The 16,201-nt window shown below is 40.0% G+C and overlaps 1 protein-coding gene across 1 annotated transcript in view; it reads left to right on the top strand.

The window, feature by feature from the left end:
- The window catches only part of ARFGEF3 (ARFGEF family member 3), a 92,779-nt gene that overhangs the window by 17,015 nt on the left and 59,563 nt on the right, over positions 1–16,201 (top strand). The window contains exons 3-4 of the mRNA XM_059831388.1: positions 495–576; positions 4,296–4,427. Coding sequence (XP_059687371.1) covers positions 495–576; positions 4,296–4,427 — 214 coding nt within the window. The remainder of the gene's footprint in view (positions 1–494; positions 577–4,295; positions 4,428–16,201) is intronic.

The raw sequence follows: 16,201 nt of genomic DNA, 5'->3' as shown, positions 1-16,201 counted from the left end.
ATTTGCTTTTGTCTATGCCATTTATAGTTGGAGGGAGCTAACATGACAGGGCACACTGTAGAGGAGGCCATAGACCAAAATTTGGCTAATAGAAAGTGGATTATGAAACCACTTTTCTAGCAACCTGAATATCAAACAGAAGGTAAGTGACTGAAGTGTAATTCTTATCACACTGAGTTGAAGGACCACTAGTGATCAGTGAATCCCTTCTTTATGCTTTGCACATTCATACATTCACACAGAGGGCTAACAGTTGGGAAGTATTTTGTGAAATTTCAATTAAAAGGCCATTCATAACAGTATGTGAAGAAATATGCCAGCTTTCTTCAGAGGGTGAAAGTGCTTCACAGAGTTGTGAAATTCTCCTTGATTACTGTATGCAAGTGTTATCTTACTGAAAGTGATACAGCCCTTCTGCAACATTACTCCTTTGAATACCAATTTTAGTTCCATTGTTCCCTCTCACTTTTTTTTTTTCCCTCCATTTTCCTCAGGGAGAAGTGTCTCCTTCCCCTCCAACTGGCTTTGGAATCGAAGAGCATGAAGCTGGCCCAACATGCTCTAGCAGGGATGCAGGTATGGCTTTAGAGTGGGGGTGTGTTAGTAGGCAGTGGGTGTCAAGCAAATCTAGGCTTTTCTTTTGAAAAATACTACAGAAAAAGTGTCCTCAGGTGGACCTAACGTTAGTGTTCATGTTTCTGTAACAGTGTTCAGCAGTTGCGATGCAAGTAAAGGCTCGTGATTCTGTAGAAGCTAAAAATGTTCTGCGAATAGGTGGGAGCTCCTGGCTTCCAGTGTTGAAATGGAGATGTACTCTTCCTTGCGTGGCCTTGTGCTACTTGTGGTAAGCCTTGCCACTGCTAAATGTCTTGGAAACTAAACTGAGTCAAGTTTTTCTGTTTTCTTTGATTGGAAGAGAGGACTGCAGTGCTTGAAAGATGGAGAGGTTAATAAAGGATCTGGGAGCTGCATTCTCTATGTGTGGGCACTTTCCAGGGGTTTTTTGCGCACTGAAAACAGTAGGAATAGCATCTGATTTGGAAATTTAGGCAATTGCAAAAGAAAACAGCAGTGCAGAACAAGCAACAAAAAGACTCTCGAGTTTGACGGTATAAAAACTAAAGCAGTTTTACCTTTCTTTTAATTGGACAAATGAGTACACATCAGTAAATACTTATATCTAGAGGGATGCCAGTTGTGGAAAAGGCCGGTACACTGCTGGGGTGTAAAATGCACGCCACCATTTTCCAAAAAGAAATTTCTCCCTCAAAGGGCAAGCATGAAGTTGTTTTGGGAGTATAAGGATGTAAGCGGATCATTCAAATTCACTTAATTAAGCATATGAGGTGTCAGGCATTTGGTTAGAGAGTGCCCCATATTGGGGCACAACATGGTTGTAGAAGGCTCTAGCTAAGGAAAAAAGGTACTTTCTGAAGAGGTACTGTAATTATTGGGCTCTGCCAGAAGACACGTATCACCCTCTTGCAGCATAGTACTCTGGTACCACTCTGAGATCCTGTGTTTCAGATATATGAGAGGTGGGGGGGGGTTGCTTTTAAAGTGAGAGCAACAGTAGACTAGTGGGACTTGAACATATGTCTGCGCTTGTACTGATGCATGTATGCTTGTTAGAAGAACATTGTAGAATGATGATCAACCAAGAATAGTGGATTATGAATTATGAGTGACCCACTGTCCACTGTAGTATAACTTCCTTGGGAATACTCAGTGAATATAAAATTTATCTTGTTACTCTTCTAACTTGCTGCACATACACTTGAGTTCTGTAAGAAGTGGAATTGCAAAGTTATGGATTTGCAGCATGGTAACTTAAATAAGAGTGTTACCTCTTATCTAGAAGCCTAAAAAAGTAATCCAGGCAACAATACAGTCCTTCATCTGCATTTATGGTGTGTGAAGTTTTATGAAGGACAAAAAAGCAAACCACACAACTGACGCTATGGAGATAGGTTAAAAAATAGGATAAAAGACAAAAATGAGATGAAGTACAACTTGAATTTACCAAAAGTAGGTCACAGGATCACAGGATGGTGGAGGTTAGCAGGGACCTCTGGGAGTCATCTGGTCCAACCCCCCTGCACAGGTAAGGTCACCTAGAGCCGGTTGCTGAGGACCATGTTCAGATGGCTTTTGAATATCTCCAGGGATGCAGACTCCACAACCTCTCTGGGCAACCTGTGCCAGTGCCCGGTCACCCTCACAGTTAAGTGTTGCCTGATGTTCGGAGGGGACCTCCTGTGTTTCAGTTTGTGCCCATTGCTTCTTGTCCTGTCAGTGGGCACCACTGAAAAGAGCCTGGCGCTGTTCTCTTTGCACCTTCCCTTCAGGTATTTATGTACATTGATGAGATCCCCCCGAGCCTTCTCTTCTGCAGGCTAAACAGTCCCAGCTCTCTCAGCCTTTCCTCATAAGAGAGATGCTTCAGTCCCTTCGTCATCTTAGTGGCCCTTCCCCGGACTCTCTCCTGTAGCTCCATATCTCTCATACCAAGCTAAATATTCTCCTTTATATAGAAAAACATATTTTCCTTGTAAATTGAGTTAAATCTCATCAGGCTGTACAGTGCTAAAACGCTTAATATACTGATAGGTGGGAAATTCTTTAAAACATTGTTGTGAGTTAACCCTGGCCCACAGCTCAGCCCTACTGAGCCACTCATTCACTCCCTCTCAGTAGGAGGGGGGAGAGAATCGGAAGGGTAAAAGTGAGAAAACTTCTGGGCTAAGACAGAGCAAAGCTGCGTGCGCAAGCGAAAAAACGTAAAGAATTCATTCACAGCTTCCCATTGGCAGGCAGGTGTTTAGCCATCTCCAGGAAAGCAGGACTCCATCACATGTAACAGTTACTTCGGAAGACAAATGGCTTAACTCTAAATGTCCCTGTGTCGTGTTCCTTCCCCCCACCCCCCGCCTTCTTTCCCCAGCTGTTGTTGCTGAGCATGGTGCCATATGGTATGGGATATCCCTTTGGTCAGTTGGAGTCAGCTGTCCCAGCTCTGTCCCCTGCCGATCTCTTGTGCACCCCCAGCCTACTTGCTGGGGGACCAGTGTGAGGAACAGAAGGCTTTGATGCTGTGTAAGCTCTGCTCAGCAATAGCCAAAGTGTGGGCGTGTTACCAACACTGTTTTGGTCACAAATCCAAAACACAGCACCCTATGAGCTCCTATGAAGAAAATTAACTCTATCCCAGCCAAAACCAGTACAAACATAGAAAATAAGTAGGAATGAACCAGTGAAATGTGCTACAGAGTTGAAGCTGGGAAGGAGCATCAGTACAGAAATTATGCAGAACATACAGGGTGAAGTGGGCTGCTCAAAGTCTGCGCTGGGACAGAGCAAGGTTGTGTTCCTGGGAACTAAGACAAGGTAGTTTTGCTGCATCATGGGAGCTTCTAAGAAGATTGGAGCTGGGAAAAGACTTGAGTGGGTACATCTATTGCAGGATGCCTGCCACTAATAAGAGGCATCTATGAAAGCGGTTATAGACTAAGTGGAAGAGGCATTTCTAGTAGAACTCTGAGGAAATCGTGCCACTGGCCATGTTGAGAGGTACTGGCTTTTTCCAGGCAAAGGAAATCTGATCAGTCTAAAATATTCAATCTGAAGTTCCGTCAATCTGTATTGAACGCGCTCCTATGTATGTTTGTGGTCCTCATGCCAGTCACTTGCTAACAGTACTCTTCCTCCTGAGGACTTGATTGCATCCATGATTAGTCAACTTCTGATCACTGACAAGATGTGTTTTGTGTCATTCAGAAGTGTGACCTCCATAGTGCTTGTGCTCTGTGCCCTATCAGAGTGAGCAGGATGATAGCTGACTCTTTGTCTCCTTCTGGGCAAGGTATCTGCTAGCACTAGTTTGAGGCCAGAATACTAGTCTGAGTGGGGGTTTTTTTGTTGTTGTTTTTTGGGTTTGGGGTGGTGCAAGTGTTCCACCCTCTCCCCACTTCTAAAACATTGAGAGGTTTTGCTTGAGAACATTACTTGGAGTGGTTGGCCATCTCTCACGTCAATTACTGTTGTCTGCTTTCTTCTGGACACTGGAGAAGTGGGATGGGGAAAGATAATACTGGAATGGCAGCTGATTCAAAAGATGTTAACTGTCCCCTCATCGTGACACAGATCTCCCAGTTTTTGCTGTATTTTCATATTTTCAGTTTGAAATTTGTACACAGAAAACCTAGCCATCGTAGTACCAAACACTAATTGGTTTAGGCAGAATTAGTCAGAGGCAGTTTCGTCTCAACCTGTACATTGCCATTTTCTCTCTGCAGAAGCTGCTGTCTGATGAGAGGTTTGTATCTGTGGAAACAGACTCAGATGAGAAGCAGTTGCTTAATCAGATGCTGAATGCCGTCAAAGTGACTCCTTCGCTCAACGAAGACCTGCAGGTTGAAGTGATGAAGGTTAGTGTTTCACACACGTCAGTGTTTGCAGCAGAGGCTGTATGACTGAATGCTGGGGTTAGCAAGCAAATTAGCTGTTGCCTTGGAAATCTTCACCTTAGGACAGTGTTTGATTTCCTCCTTCCTGCTGGCAGATGTCAGTTGTTTTCATTTCTACTTGGTTTGTGTTTCCCCGGGTAAAATAGGAGATAGTTTATATTAAGAGTCAGTGCACTGGTGGTCCCAGTTTTAGCAGACTGTAACAGGACAACCAATTCACTCCGTGGAAGTTCACAGATAAATGACTTGTAGGTATGGAAGTTTGTGTTTGGTATTGAGCTGTAGTGCTCGTGAAGTGGGCTGTGCAGGTTTGTAACTTTGAATTGTGTATGTAGGTGCTTTCTAGTTTCTTAGCTATATGTTCTCTTTGTAAAATGCTAATGGTGGAGCATGATTTGTTTAGGCACCAAAATGTCCCTGGACTAGTGCATAAGGAAAACTATTGTTTTGTGTACTCAGTGAAAACTTCCATTTCTAGAAATGCTTTAGCATTCTCCTGTGTGTATTAGGAAGCTCAACTGCCAGGAGGTACTATGGAATTTCCTTGCCCTGTCATTGGGTTAGTTGCTAATTTGCCAGTACCACCATAAAAAAGTGACTTCCAATACCTGTATTACTTGTGTGAAGCAATATGGTGGTGGATGGTTCTCAGATGTTTGGCTGTAAACTTTGTGCTGCAGGGTTTGCTGTGCTATAGCTGATCACTGGTTGAAACCACTTTGGAACAAACCTGGCAGTCCTTTTTACCTGTTCACTACACCTAGTAGTGATTGATATATTTGGATCTGCTTACTTGACTGTCCTTTACTTCTAAGTGCATAGATTAGGTATTTTATTTCTTCCTTACATGTGACATACTTGTTCTAATGAATATATGTTATCCATTCTGAAACTGCTCTATACTAGCTGTACTCTTTGCCACTGAAGATGACTCAGTGTCAGAACATGCAGAAGGGTGAGCCTAGCAGCAGAAAAAAGGGAGTATTTGTGTGCACTGGTAACTGTTTTATGGGAGCAGGCTTCTGCCCACGCACAGGCTTAACTGGTGACACACATATCTGCATCCCTAATGCAGCATGCCTCTTTCCTGACTCTTTTGTCTCTACAGCGGGAAAGGGGAAGAGTTAAGAAGTAGCACTCCTGAACCAGGAGGTCTCTCTTGATATGCAGTAATTTTTTGCAAGTCACTTTTTTACCTTCTTGAGCGCTGCAGAATCTGCATGTGCGCTGTTTCTTTGAAAACCATGACATGCATCTGTGACGCATTGTGCCCACACTGAGAAGAATGTGAGGACTGTATTTTACTACAGTTATGAGTGAATGTCTTCTCAATTTGTCTTGATATGTGAAAAGCAAAAAAAACCCCAACTCCAAACCACATAAAATCCAAGCCAAAACCTAAGACTTTATTAATGTACTTTTATTTTAAAGAAAAAAGACGCATGTTCAATTCCAATTTAAGTGCAACAGAGAAAGTAGAACACTGTCTTCATTCCACTGAATGAAATTTTGATGTACAAATCCTTTTCTGGCTAAAAGCACAGCAAAATGGATGTATGGTAAAAATCAGGCTACATCTTTATGTCCTGAGAACAAAGCAAAACTTCTGTTTTGATTTAAATATTTCAAGAGACCGGAGGGCCAAAATGTATTGTAATCAGGGCAGTTAAAACTCAGCATCATTAAATGTGAGCCTTGCCAGAAAGTCAAATCAAGTAGAGATCTTTTTACATAGTAACTTGAAGGTTACAGATGCCATTTCAACACTTGAAAATGTTGTAGCTAGCTCAGGTCTCACTGAATGTCTAAAGCTTTCAGGGGTTTTTCAAGCAGCTGGTCTCAGCAATGCATTTGTATCCCTGGATCTGCTAAAATGTGTCCTCAAGGCAGCATATGATTGTACATTAGACTGTGTTATTCCATCTGGAGGAGATTAAACACATCTTTATCCAGTGCAGATATTAGATACTCCTGAGTGTGAGCAGGTTTGCGTGAAACTGGGTCAGCAGTGATACTGGCCTGGTTCTCTGTGACTTGCAGCACAGTTGCACGAGTCTTGCAGGTATTAGGAATGCAACCATCAAAGATTCCACAAAAGGTTTTAGTCATGCAAAATAGATGTGAAACTAGAGGTGCAGAAGTACAGACTTCACTGTAAGCTGCTGGCTTGTAAGCTCCTAAATAACTTAAATGGATTTTTTTGTTGGGTTTGGTTTTTTTTTTTTTAAAACCTATCCAGAATATCTCCTGTTGTTGCCAATAAGTGTACACCAGAAATTCACACTTCACACATTATCCAGAACAAATGTTTTTAATATTTATTTTAATCGTTTGTTGTCATCCACCTGTATTGCAGATGTGAGCGTGAAGGGATTTGATTAGCTGAGGAGAGCATTCTGTAAAGCTTTTTACATTCAGGTGACTGCAAGCTGGAACTGGCAGTGAAAGGGAGAACACAGGAGAGAGGCATAAGTGCAGTTAGTTGCCTTGCTTGATAGGCTTTTGGAACCTGTCAAATATTATTGTAAAGGGGCAGCATTAGACAGGAAAGGAATAGAGTAACTGTAATGGTTGCTGTAAATAAATGGAGAGGAGTGCTAGCTGGGCCTCTTCTCGCACTGAAAAAACCAAGCAGTTGGGGCCACTGTTGTAGAAGTGGAACAGCACTCACTAATTTATGGCTAGGTACTGAATCCTTTTTATTTTTAAGGGTGACTGTCATGGCATGGTCTACAGATTCCCAGGTTGGAGGATCACAAAAACAGCATGCTAACAGTGTTCAGTCTTAAGGGACAGGGTTGGGGACTGTGCTTGAGTGCGTCCTGGGCAGCCAGGGAAGATTTATACTGGCCAGATGCAACTGTCAAGATGAACTCAAAGCCTTCATCTCTCACAATGTATCTTTCCTCTGTGCTACGTGAGGTACCTCTTATCCTTTTTATACTTTGATTTAAAGTGGAATTTTACTTTTTGTAATAAGCAAATACTAAACTAAACTCTAGGTTAGGGACTGCTGCCAGTATCTCTAGTTCTTCTGAATACCAGTTGTGGATTGCACCTTTCTCTTAGATGTTTCATATAGAGTTATTATGTAGGGAAATCCCCCCCTTGAATTTCCAGAGTAGAAGTGATACTCTGAAGTCCTTGTTTATCTTTTTGCAGGACACCCTTATTATTACTAAGCACTGGGTAATTCTTATGTCAACATCAATTTTGTGCCCAAAAGAAGGCAGTGGTCTTTTCAGTGAGGAAAGGGAAAAGACTATTATTTCTCTGTGATGTGAATGGGCACCTGTAACAAACACAGGTGTGCTAACTGCATTTGATTTCCCACATAGTAAAGTGAGCTTTCTGGGTGTATAAATTTTGCATTCAGACTTGCATGTTATTTAACTGCTGAGCCTAGTGTTTTTTTAGAATATCTCAATGACTGTGCTATCTGTGTCTTCTCTGTACCTCTGATACAGTTTATGACAGAGATTTATTAGTATTTTCACACTGGGGACTAAACTGAGGTTATTTAGGTGCTTTAAATAATATTAAAAGATACTGAGAAACCAGGTAATCCAGAAAGTGACCAGAAGGAGCAATGTGTCTGACACAAGGCCACTTTAGCATTCATCTTTGCTGTTGCCGTGATACTTTTCTGTCGTACTGAAAAGGTCTCTAATATATGTAATACCAGTTTGTATTTTTACTGTGCTCAGCTGACTGTATCAAGGGAATGGAAAATCAGAGAGTCATAGAATGCCTTGTTGTCAATCTTCTTGTAATACATCGATAGCTTAACTGCAGTTTCAAACGGAATAATCTAATTCTATAATAAATATAATTATATAATAATGTTTTTACTTGTATATTTTCTTTACAATGTTCGTGTGAGTTGTGAAGGAAGAGACATATTGATCACTAATTAAATTAGGTGTTTTATCAGTGAAGCGCCAAAGCGACTTACTGCTCTATTTATACAGTTGCAGATGTATAGAAAAAATAGGGGGGGGCAGTAATTCAGCACTTACTTAGATGAACACGGTCATGCAATATGGCTGGCCCAGAAGTGGGAGGAATTTTGTTGTGTGACATGTGGCCATGTTATAACTGAGTGAAATGCAAGGGTGTATCTCGTGTTGAGGAGTAGGGATGTTTTGTTGACCTTAAGCACTAGACCACCAAGCAAAAAGAGAGTCTGCAGCAGAAAGGGGACATATTCTGGATTTGAAGATGAATAGCATGGGTTTAGGTTTGGTTGTGGAGTGAGGGGATCCTGATTTCTTTCCTGGTTTGATGCTTTTAAATTCTGGCTTCAGATGTTTTTAAAATGGCTGAAGTACTTCTGCTTTGTGCAGTTAGACCTTTGCTTGTGGGGATACATATAGTATTGATAAAAGCGCTAGCAGATATGGTCAGATCAGCAGTGGAAAAGGAAACTAATCTATAGCTGAGCCTCTGGATTGAGGTCCTTTCCAGCCTCAGCGATTCTGTGACTTTTTTCCTTTCTCTCTTTGATTTTTTTTGTAGTTTTTCACCTGTATAACTCTGGCCCTAAAATCTAGTTCCCCCAGGAAAGGCTCCTGGAAGAACTAGAATTAAGCTTTGAACATAACTGTGATGTTGAAGGGAGTGAAACCAAGTATGAAGGAAGTGGGTAGGGTGGAAAGAATCCAAAACAGCAAGGACTTTTTTTTTTTTTTTCTTTCTTCTCGCTAATGTTATGGTGACTTTCATTTATAAGTTGACAACATTCTTAATAATGCAGTACCTCTCTCTCTATCTAACTGTGCTAACATTATTCTCAAATAAATAAAAAAAATAGAGTTTAATGAATAATTGCAAATTAGTAGATGAGTCCTCACCCAGATACAAACTCTCCAGATAAACCAGATACACTGTAATGTAATGGGTACTGACAGTAAACAAGTTGTTTTTAAAAAGAAAGGCATGATTGATCATTTAAAAGTTCCCTTTCTACTGCCTCCTTTTGTTTTCTTCAGTCACAGATAAAGCTGTGTCATGCAATCCAGTGCATGTCAGTCCAGTCTGTGCCCAGATTTCCCAAGAAATTTACAGCTAGCGAGACAGAAACTTTCAAGCAAGAATGAGAATAATTACATTCTACGAAGGAAACTCAGTTTTCTTTTTAAATATTTGATCTTTATTTCACTATTGTAATTAACGGTGTTATGATATGCTGGACATGTTATGAATATATATAATGTTTCTGTCAGTGGAGCTTCCAAGCTTTGTTTCTTATTACCTCTGAGAAAACTTCACACAGTATTTGTGGCTACTCTACTTGTGGTGTGTTTTGAAATAGACTTGAGGATTTTCTGGAACCAAAAAATATTCTTCCGAAGTGGCTCAAGAGAGAGAAGACTCTTCTAATTCCCAGTATTTACCTATTGTCCGTGATTGAACAGCTCTTTCATTTAGGAAAACTTAAGTTTAGCTTAGTTTATTCCCAGTGACTCCAACTTGCATTTGTTAGTGGATTAGGTGTACTGCTTGCTGATGGGCAAAATTTTTACGGTTTTCTTCTGTAGGCTTTCAGTGAGGAGTCAGCCAGAAGTCTTTTTAATCTGTGAATGAGGTTTAATGAACCCTTGCTAAATCTGCTGTGTTAAGGCAATCTTTTCTCTTTTGTCTCTTCACTGATCCATTAATATAGCATTTAGGAACTCTCCAGTAATAATACTAGACCGCTCTTTTTGTGATTTCAGTTTTCATTTTGGATATATTCAGAACTGAAATCTGAATTAGAGTTCTGTGGTAAAACTTAGCTTGTGTAAGGACAGGCTGAATGGAGCAAATAGCTCTGCCTCTGAAACACTGTCTTTAGATTGGGTATTTGTAATTGTTCGTGCCAAGATTGCTACCATAATGCTTTAAAGATGCAAAGTGATTCTTCAAGTACTAAGAGCCATCTCCTAGTATTTATTATTTTTTTTCTGTAATAATTCAATAGATAGGGTCCCAGTTACAGTGTCGAATTAGTCAGCACTTGAGAAGGTCACTACTGAAGATCTACAAGGAGTAGCAGAAAGTTTGGGGACAATTTTTTGTTTGTTCTTAGTTTTTTAACAATCATAGTTGACCTGTTTTAGGTTCTGCACAGCCATGGTGTTACAGGTTCAGGGAGATAGTCCTGATCTAATGCAATACTGGATTAAGCTGGATTGTGCTTGAGCAACTGAGCAAAACTTATTGTTAACTTTTTCAGAAAACTTGGCAGGAACTTTGTTGCCATTGAACAGGAAGCCTAACTTTTTTCTTTTTCCAAGACATGGAGGGTTTGATGGGGGGGGTAGTTAATTTTTTTCTTTGGCCCTTCATGACAGAAAACAAATTATATTATGTATTTGAAAAGTAGTTCTAAACTGTTTGATCAAAAATGTTGACAAAACACAACTGTAAAATCCCAGCCTCCATGGATGATTATATTCTGCACCTTTTTCTTGGATACTGGTAAATGAGCGGATCACTGTAATAAACTCTCACAAATATATATATCTTGTCATTGTTTTAAGGTTAATGTTTATGAAATGTATCTTTCCACATACAACTTGGTTGTGCTTAATAGAATATCATTTGCAAGTGTTCTGCTTTGTCTTGAACTGTAAAATTAAATGGAGGACAAAACTGGACTGAAACAACTTGGATTTAAAAGTATATGTAAACTATGTTATTCCCTATGCTGCCTTTTTGAGGCAAGGCATGTATAATAGTTTTATATAGGAGTAAAAAGTGATTTCACTGCCCATTAAAAATAAGAATTCATTGGTGCAACAGTAAAAATGTAACTGGTAAATGGAGATGGAGAAGAGAGACTGTCACTTTCAGGATGAGAATCAGGCACCCAATTGCTGATACTTGCTGTTAGTCTTACATATTTTAGTTAATACATCATTTTGGAATAACAGATCACTTTTCCCCCTTGATATATTTTATGCTCTGCAGTATTGCAAACATTTTTCAACATCACTTGCAATACAAATTGCAATCCAGTCTCTTTGTGAGCAGACAAGGACTATGTTTCAAATAAAGTAAAAAATAAAAACCATTATTCAACTTTATTTGCATGCTTTAATACAGAACTGGTTTAAAATTTATATTAGTAAGAAAAAAAGTCAATAAAATGCTGAAAATTTATAGAAGAAAGTTTCACCTGAATGTGTTCATTAGTTCTTGTAACGTGGTGCCTGATACGAGCTATCATACGCAATAACTGATTTTTGTTCAGTTCATAATTCAGAGATGTGTTAGCAGTCTGCACTGTCAAAGGGGGGAGTCTGTAAAGACTTGCACAATGTCCTGCAAATAAGACTCTTTTCTAAGATCAGTCCTGGCAAGGAATGCTAGCTACAGTTCTGAGTGCTTCCTCCACTTAGCCTTTTCATAAGTTAAATTGTTGTAATGTAGGCCAATTACAAATCTGGACTCTCTTGGGTTTACTTTTTTTTTTTTTTTTCTTTTTGCTGGTTACTTTTTTAAGTTATTTTATGCGTGTGCTTAGTTATAAGTAACCAGGTTAACTCCAGTGGATTGAGTGACCTACCTTGCATGTTTCAAGATAAGCTCATCCTTTCCCAGATTAATTAGAACTATGGTAAATGCCTAGTACTCATAATTAAGACTGTGATTAAAGAACTCCCGTCATAGCAGAATTCAGTCTTGAATTAAATATCCAAGCTTTCTCCTTAATGGGTACAAAAGAATGAGAATGGTAGCAGCCTGGATATGGCCAGATGGATACTGGATGGGAGTTGCCTAAGCCAGTCAGTAGTGAATGCAGTATCTCAAAAATCCAGCCTCTTTCCAGGATCTGTGGCTCTTCCTCAGTACCTTTCTGTGCTTGAATTCATAGCTCTGAACAACCTCTGTGGATCTGAGCAGCCATGAGGCTTTAAGAATCTAAGCAGAGATTGGTCCCGTCTCTTAAAAGGTTTGCAGGAGTAGAAAAGTAGGCTTAGTTTCTTGCTTGAAGAAATTCTAACGCAAAAATTTTAACTTTCTCAGTGCTCCCTCAGCTGTGAGGTTATGAAAGTGTTTTCGGACAGAGAACATGCTAGTTCTGTTGTGTTGGAACTGTCCCACTCAGTGTGGGGTAATCAAAATCATTGCGGTTGGGCACAAAAAGCAGGAATTAGAGGAACGCTCTACCCCGGGGCTGTGGCAATCATGGGAAGGGTAAGAGGGCAGGATTCTTGTCTTCAGTTAGTCATGGATGGATGGCAGAAGGGTTCTTTACTCCAGGTTAACTCAGCAGTGGGTTTGGTTTTGGGTTACCTGATGAATGACTGGGGGGGGTGGTGGAATTATTACCTGTGATACACTGTGATCAAATACTATATTACAGTATACATGCTCAGAAGTAGAATTAATACGGCACAGATTTTGCTATTCATGTAGGGGGTTTTGTTATTATGGAGTACTTGTGGCTGGCATTCTTTTTTGCAACAGCACGAATTTTCCAGAAATGAAGAAACTTGAGCAGTGCTGGAGTTTTATCACTGAGCTGTTCTGTGCAGCTTATGCAAGCAATGAGTCAGTGGGTCATACCTGCAAGTTTTCCAGGGCTAATGTGGAAAGTAGCAAGTCCCTAGCTCTGGAAAGTGTAATTTAACACCTATCCTGTGTGGAAGGGAAGTACAAGTTCTTACAGACTTTCTTTAGTCTTAGACGTATACCAAGAACTTGGACATTGCTTAACCATTAAGAAAGTGAACTGGAAGACGTTGTATGACCACAAAACCGAATATAGAAACATTTTAACTTTGATATATTGCCATTTAATCTTTTCCCTGCTGCCAGACATTATTGCTTGCTGGAGGTAACAGTGCCAAGTTCTGCCAGCCAAGTTGGTCACATAACAGTGGCATGGAAGGGTCACTTGCCATAGCTTTTACATGCAATTATGCACGTACTCCAGATGTGCCACAGACAACATGCACCCAACTTAGACTTTCTCTGCTTATAAGCTTCCCATGATGAGGGCTGCTGCCACCATAGCTGTTAACACCATTTGGTCCTGGGGGCAGCTGAGGAGAGAACTTGTGTCCCAATAAGCTGTTCTGACAATGCCAGCCAGCTCCTGGGAGTCCTCTTCCCTAGGGCTCCTCACATGTATCTCTTGTGAGAGAGGAAAAAGATATGGAAGCTTCGTGTGGCATAGTGGTTCATGTTGCCACCACAAAACCAGCTTATCTGGCTTTTTAGTATCTCTTTCCTGGGTGCAGGTCAGGAGATGGTCTGGGATAGGATGAAATCTTCTGACAGGCCAGACAGCCTGTGGGATGCCACTTCTTAGGTTGTCTTCAGGCTATCTTCTTGACAATTAATCTAGTGACTTGAAATAGTAATTTTAAATTAGCTGTTGTAAAGTACATTGCCACACAGAAAGTTCCCCTGATATAGTTTTGGTGGAACCTTGCACGTATCTGAGGGTAAGGGAGTTGTCTTCCCTCTCCCCTGTCCAAAAAATTCCCTCGTCATCAAGAATAAATGTCAGAATTTTCCATCCAGGGGATATACTGGTTCTTTTTTCCTTGACAGCTGTGGGTTTACTTACATCCATGTGTTGACATCCTTTCTGATCATTTTGGTAGTGGATGCATGTAACTTCATTTTTATTTGAGAACTCTTTAGACTTTTTGTTGGTATTTTTCAGTTTGGTATTTGTCCTTTTTCAGTTTTGTTTTACTCAGATATTTATCTTCTAATTCATAAAGTAATGCAGTATACCTAAATAGGCTGTAACCTGTGAAGGGCAAAATGCCAGCCTAGCAGTGCTAGTCAGCCTTTTTTTTAATCTTCCCTACCTTTAAGGGTTGTAATTCTAAAGATAAAAGCCCCTGCCAGAGCCATTAAGAAAACCTGTTAAATATCTATTAAGCAATTGCTTAAAATAATTTCTTCCCCTTCTACAACTGCACTACATAAACAGAAGTTTCACTTGATTTCATACCACCATAAATACTTTTCAGTGATAGTTCTGTTTTAGTCTAGTGAACTAATGGGCATGGTCTTGTGGGAGCATTCAGCATGTCACCACTGATAAATGTGTGAGGTTCTTCTACACCAGATACAGCCCTTTTGTTAGAAGCCCTGGTGCATTCATAATACTGAGCACCGGTTGCTGCTGTGATAGTAAGGCATTTTATGGGTCTACTGATTCATGGGAGACACTGTCTCCTTTCCCTCCATAATTAAAATCTGCTGTTTTGTACAGTGATACATGGTGAGACAATGTACGTGAGTTCATTAATGTACTTTGTTTCTCTTGCCCTTGTTTTCCTTCAAGGCCAAAGAATGTGACATGAGCAGGTTACTAGTTATTTTGCCAAATAGGAAGACACCTCCTGTCCAAATTATTTTGCAGAAATACTGGATGACTGCTTTAAATGTCAAATTCCTGAATGAGATAAAGTGTTGCCCTGCCTTGTCTTCTGGCTGGGTTTTTCCTCCTGGGGGGAGGATTTGAGAATCATCTGAGTATACATTGCATACAAGTTTACAAGCCTGCAAGTAAGGTAAGACGGGAAAGGCTTCCTTTATGAATCTCACAAAGGGGTTGGAGGTGGCTGCAAAATTCAGCACTCTAATGACTTAAGTGTCTTAAGTCACGAATGTTCAGAGGATTTTGCCAATGGGACTTCAAAGTGCTGGAACAGAAAAAGGATAGCAGTAGTGTATGGATATTGGACTTGGCACTTAAATGCAGTGAAATGCTGAAGCATCCTCAGGTGATCACAGATTACAGTTGTTTTGTACCTTTTCCCTCTTTCTCCATCTTGGGGGATACTACTTGCTTTCTTACACACCTTGTTTATTTGATGTGATTCCACCATAAGCTCTTCAATGTGAGAATTGCCTTTTACTACAAATATATGCTAAACACTTGGGGAGCTTGGCTAGCAACACTTAGCAGTCTCACAATCTAAAAATGTTCCCTCTTTTTCCCTCTTTAAAAGACCTCCCTTAAAATATGGGATAGACATTGTAATGTCAGTTTAATTACATTGCACTTCAAATCCTGTACATTTTGTGTCAGTAGATCTTCATTATAGCATCAGGAGCACCTTGTTTGTTTGTTTGTTTCTACTTATTGTGAAAACTATCTGTGCATGCACTCTTATACTACAGTTGGTACCCTAGGACTCCGGGGAGTAGGAATTGTATTTCTTGTTCCATGACAGTCAGAGCTTCAACAGTAATTAAAATGAATACTTTCATTATGGATAAGCCATTTATGGAAATGTGATCTCATCCTGGCATTTGCAAGATAATGCAAGACAATTAAAACATCCTGGAGGTTGTGTGCCTTTGAAACTATCTCTACAGTCATGTAAGTTCCTTCTTTAAAAAAAAAAAAAAAAAAGAAAAAAAAAAAAAGTGTGTTTTAGAGTCCATACCAATTAAGATCTCATCACAGTAACACACAATAAAAGCTGATTTTCAATTTTGTTTTGTACTGAAGATGCTACTAGAAATTGCATTGTAGTTTTGTTTCTGCTTCCACTGCCAGTGGCTGCAAAAACAAAATGTCATTGCCCAAGAAAACCTACCTGTATTTTCTTTAATTTTTTTAAATACAGACTGCTTGAGTTAGTGTCATGAGTAGTTAAGCAGCCTATGGGATATACTGTCTGGAGACTCAGTGTTTTTAGTAGATCTGAATGATTAAGTTTGTTTTTGTTTGTTTGTTTGTAATCCCATTTTTCATCTAGTAATCTAAAAGA

This window comes from Gavia stellata, chromosome 2 (genome assembly GCF_030936135.1).
Source record: "Gavia stellata isolate bGavSte3 chromosome 2, bGavSte3.hap2, whole genome shotgun sequence".
Classification (NCBI taxonomy): Eukaryota; Metazoa; Chordata; class Aves; order Gaviiformes; family Gaviidae; genus Gavia; species Gavia stellata.
This window is presented reverse-complemented; position numbering and strand designations above follow the sequence as displayed.